General features: G+C 49.0%; 1 protein-coding gene across 1 annotated transcript; it reads right to left on the bottom strand.

Annotated features, from left to right (window-relative positions):
* Positions 1–749: 749 nt before the first annotated feature.
* Positions 750–3,047, bottom strand: LOC116259992 (pathogenesis-related genes transcriptional activator PTI6-like). The gene is made up of 2 exons (XM_031638041.2): positions 2,810–3,047; positions 750–2,106 (listed from the first exon to the last, which is right to left on the bottom strand). Exon 2 carries the CDS (start codon positions 2,033–2,035, stop codon positions 983–985), a length of 1,053 nt encoding a protein of 350 aa, XP_031493901.1. The 5' UTR covers positions 2,036–2,106; positions 2,810–3,047; the 3' UTR covers positions 750–982.
* Positions 3,048–4,489: the final 1,442 nt, after the last annotated feature.

Raw genomic sequence — 4,489 nt, 5'->3', positions numbered from 1 at the left:
AGTTCGTTTACTAGCCAAGGCCGAAACACTTAGTCAATCTGGGCTTCACTTGAACTCTCTCTTGTAAGTTCGACTCTAACTCGCCAATGTAGCTTGAGTTAAAACTCAAGATACCAACAAGTTGAGTTTATATTGCAGGAGTTTATACTCTACATAGCATGTGTTTTTCTCAATTTGTCAATCTTCCGGAACTTGTCCGTAATTTTTGATAAATTTTAATATTTTTTATGGTTTTATTTAACGAAAAAATATATAATATAAATCAAGTGCCGCACGAGCTTGAGCACAGACTTTGAGTCAAATTCGAACCAAGCAATATATGACTCGACTCTCTCGGGATACAGTCCTACTTCGGAAAATCTCGACCGAAATTGGAGGAAATAAAAAAAGAGAGAAATATCAAAAGGGAATCCGGTGCCTGTGGACAAGGCAAACCGCCCTTGGGGTGGGGACCACCGGACCTGGCACGCGTTGTCTGTTATCGAGCCTCCAAGTCCCGAGCCCACAACAGAACCCGCCTAATCCGACACTCATTCGTTCCCCTTTTACCCTTCTCCAGAAATTCACGCATCGAAATAAAAATCAAATGGCTGCAAGTCGTCCCGTCCCGTCCCGTCCCCCGCGTTCCTTGGGCGAACCAACCGCCGGGAACGGCGCACCGGCTAACTTCAAACAATTAACGAATCGGGCGATTCGCATACGAAATGCGATTCGATACATTCCAGATTACTTGCCGGACGTAGATGATATGAAAGATGGAACAAAAGATTTTTTTTTTCTCCCTTTTAATTCCTGCTGCTCACGCACAAGTGTGAGCTCGTACTCACTCTCACTTAGTATTAAGTACATTTCTCGCCAAGAAAGAAAAAAAGAAAACTGCAAACCAGATTCAAAAGAACTCGCTGTCTCGTCTTGGTCGGAAAAAAACCACCGACGACTCGGTAAGGGCGGGACTGCGGGTAACGACGGATCGGATGGAGACTCAGACGGACGGCTGAGGGGTGGCGAGGAAGGCGTCGGCGGGGAACAAATCGCCGATATCGAACGAACACTTGTCGATGAGCCAGTCGACTGCCGGAGAGGCGTCTTGCGTTGGCCAGAGCGCCTCCACCGCGCTCAGCGACCCCAGGAGAGCTTCGCTGAACTCCTCAGCGTCGAACCCGCCGAAGAGAAGCCCCGGCTCGCCACCGGTTGAGTCGAGTAATCCGTCGCCGCAGGGAGAAAACGGCACGTCCAGAGCAAACACCTCCGGCCTCTCGGTCTCCAGCCATCCCGCTTCCTTCTCCGCCCTCTTGGCGGAGTTCGACTCCCCAGAGGAGTTGGCGCACCGGAGAACCGAAGTTGGGGACGGCAGGTCGACAAGGTCTTCCCCCGAGTCGTAGCCCGAGACGCTTGTCCGGTTGGTCTCCGAGTCGGTTCTCCGAGGGTCAGTGTTTGTTGTGGTGGAAGTTGTAGCAGTGGTGGTAGAGAAGTTGGTCATGGCGTCGGGGCCGCGAAGTTTAAGCGCAGCATCGTCGTAGACCTTGGCGGCTTCCTCTGCAGTGTCGTAGGTGCCGAGCCAGAGACGGACACGGCGGGACGGGTCGCGAATCTCCGCCGCCCATTTCCCCCACGGGCGCCGCCGGACGCCTCTGAACTTCCTGCCTGCAGGGCGGTCGTCGGAGACGCCGCCTCTTGGTCGGCTCCTTGCCTTCGACGCTGCCTGCAGCTCACTCGGCTTCCTTCTACATAGCGCCACCTTGCTGGCGGAGGCGGCAGCAGTGGTGGAGCTCGACATCTGCATATCGACCTCGTGAACATAGCGCTTCACTCTTTGCTGCTCCCGGCAGGACCACCGCTCTCCCTCGTCGCTCGACGAGTCCGTCGCTTCCGCATCAGTGACAATGAAGCGGATTAGCTTGGGGACGGCGGGTCCTCTGCTAGTCCGACGGCTTCCGGCTTGTTTTTTAGTCCTCGAGGACGGCAACTTGACCAACTTCTTGGTCCTCGTAAAGTACTCACTGTACCTAATCAACGGGAAAATCGAGTCATCCATGGGCTTCTCGAGAGGGCTTCAGACTGAAGGACCGGTTCTCTCTGGCATTGCTCAAAAATCCCTCCTCCTGCCTGAACTCCAAACAAAAACAGAAACGAAACACTGAGTCTTGAAAAGATGGAAACAAGGAAGGCCAAGCGAACTCTCTTTCTCTCTCTCTCCCTCTTTTGGGGTTTTGGGGATAAGACGAGAGAGGACTTTCCTTTTCCGTTAGTTCCTAAGGATGATGAGGAGAAGATACCAGTGGTCGGGCTAGGAAAAGATAGACGGTGACAGAGACGTCAGGAATCCGTGCTATGAACGCGAACAGAACAGAGAAGCAGAGCAAAAATGAAGAAAAGGGAGGACAAAGAAAGAGCAGAAGAACAGACAAGGTCGGAGTCCGTCCAACTTTTGGGGACTAGACCAAGCAAACTTTTGTCTGGAAACTGCGAGGTTATGCTAAAGCGAGTCATACCGCCAGCCGAAGGAACTCAGATTTCCCGTTTCCGGCCAACTCATGTTCTACCATGTCACGACTACAGGTTTCGAAGGGTGGGTTGCCGGCTACTGGTAAAAACAAATAGTAGACTGAAAGAGAACATGGTAAACAGTAAAGAAACAAAAGGGTAGCGAGAGAGTTCTAGAGGCCCGGAGAGGACTAAAGATGGATACGGAAAGGCTTCGCAAGGGACGTCGGTTGCAGAAGAGATTGCGAACCTCCCATATAAGAACCAGGTGCGGATAGAGAAAGATGGTAGGCGGGAGTTTCCTGTAAAAGGGAGACCGTCTTACCTTTTTGTGTTTGACAAGAACTGCCACAAGAATAGAACTCCGGCCAAGAGAGAGAGAGAGTCGGCAGGGTTCTTCCCGTTGAAAGTAGACAGTTTATCTTCTCTAGAGGAATAGAACTCCGGCACCGGAGAGTAGGGGGTAAACAATAAGAAACCTCCAAACGATGGTTAGGAGGTGAGAGAAAAGAAGTCCCGGCGAGTTTTCCGGCGATAGAGCCGCACAAGCGTCTCTTTCAGAAGCGCGGGGGAAGGAACGAGAGAGCGGATATTGTGCTCCCTGATATAGCTTCATTCTCCCCAAAATATCCTCGACTAACTGCCGAAATTACAGACACTTTTCCGCACCCCAAACCCAACTTCCCCGAGTATTCGTCGACGTCGGGGTTATATTCGTCATTAAGAAAAATAAATCATCTGTTGGAAACATTCCAAAAACGGACACTTAGTCCCCTCGACCCAAACCAGCCCAAAATCAAATCGGGGAGACGATAGTCATATCGAAGATTTTCTGAGGGCCTTAACGTAAATAACGATACCAGCAAAAATTACGCTTTTACTCCTAAAAGCGGGAGCTCTCGAAGGGCCGTTAGGCGAGCCGCCGATAACGGAGCGACCTGTTATCGGATCGACACTTGTCCTGCGGGCCCGGACTTTGCGTTGCTTAGGTGGGCCAATCAGGGCTCTTCGGCGGGATGCTTTCCTTGATTGGCGTGCCGCCGTGGCCACCATCCATTCACCGTACACCGGATGGACGGCCCTGGTTCGTCGCCGGGGCCCGCCGATTCGGGTGGTTTGACCCCCGAATAGTAATTTTGGAAACTACTCTAGCAGGTTTAGAAAAAAATTTTATTTCTCCTTCGATCTTTATTAGTATGCCAAAAATTAAGATATAATTTATAATTTGAGTGTCACTCATGTATGTCATAACTTGGGACTTTAGATTTTCATAGAGTCTAGAAATTAATCAAGACATTAAGTTGTCACAAAACTTGGCGAAATGTCATTTTTTGATGGCGTCATCTACAGACAAAACCATATATGGAATAGCACTATCAAAGTCGGAGCAATAATGCAATGTTGCTTCAAATAAATGAAGCTCCAAGTGTGGTCCTCGATGAGTAAGGAGAGTGGTGTCAAGTTAATATGCAACCAATGATTTGAGGAGGAGTGGTGAGAAAAAGTTTGATTGATTGATTTTCTTCTACTTGAAAGTTTTAAGTTGAACTTACAAATATGAGTGAATGATGTGCTTCTTAATATCTCAGAGGCAAGGGGAATAAGTTGGGGTGAACAAGGATTCGAGCTCGACTCGTTAAAGCTTCGCTTGTAAACAAGTTCAAGCCGAGTCATTTGCTTAACGAGTCGAGCTCTAATTCATGAGTTGATTCATTCAGATAATTGAGTTGAGTTCGAACTCAACACGTAACTGCTGAATCGAACTCGAGCCTTAATCAAGTCGATATGTTCAAATGAATACGAGTTTGTCGAGTCTTAAACGAGTCTAGCTTGAGCTTAACACGTAACGATGAATATCAATTCTATGAGTCAAACGAGTTTGTCAAGTCTTAATCGAGTCTAGTTCGAGCTCAACACATAACTGTCAAGTCGTGCTCGAGCTGCTTCTATCGAGCTATTTTTGAGTTCGAGCTGAGTCGAGCTCAAGGTTTCATTTGCGATTGAA

Source organism: Nymphaea colorata, chromosome 9 (genome assembly GCF_008831285.2).
Source record: "Nymphaea colorata isolate Beijing-Zhang1983 chromosome 9, ASM883128v2, whole genome shotgun sequence".
Classification (NCBI taxonomy): domain Eukaryota; kingdom Viridiplantae; phylum Streptophyta; class Magnoliopsida; order Nymphaeales; family Nymphaeaceae; genus Nymphaea; species Nymphaea colorata.
This window is presented reverse-complemented; position numbering and strand designations above follow the sequence as displayed.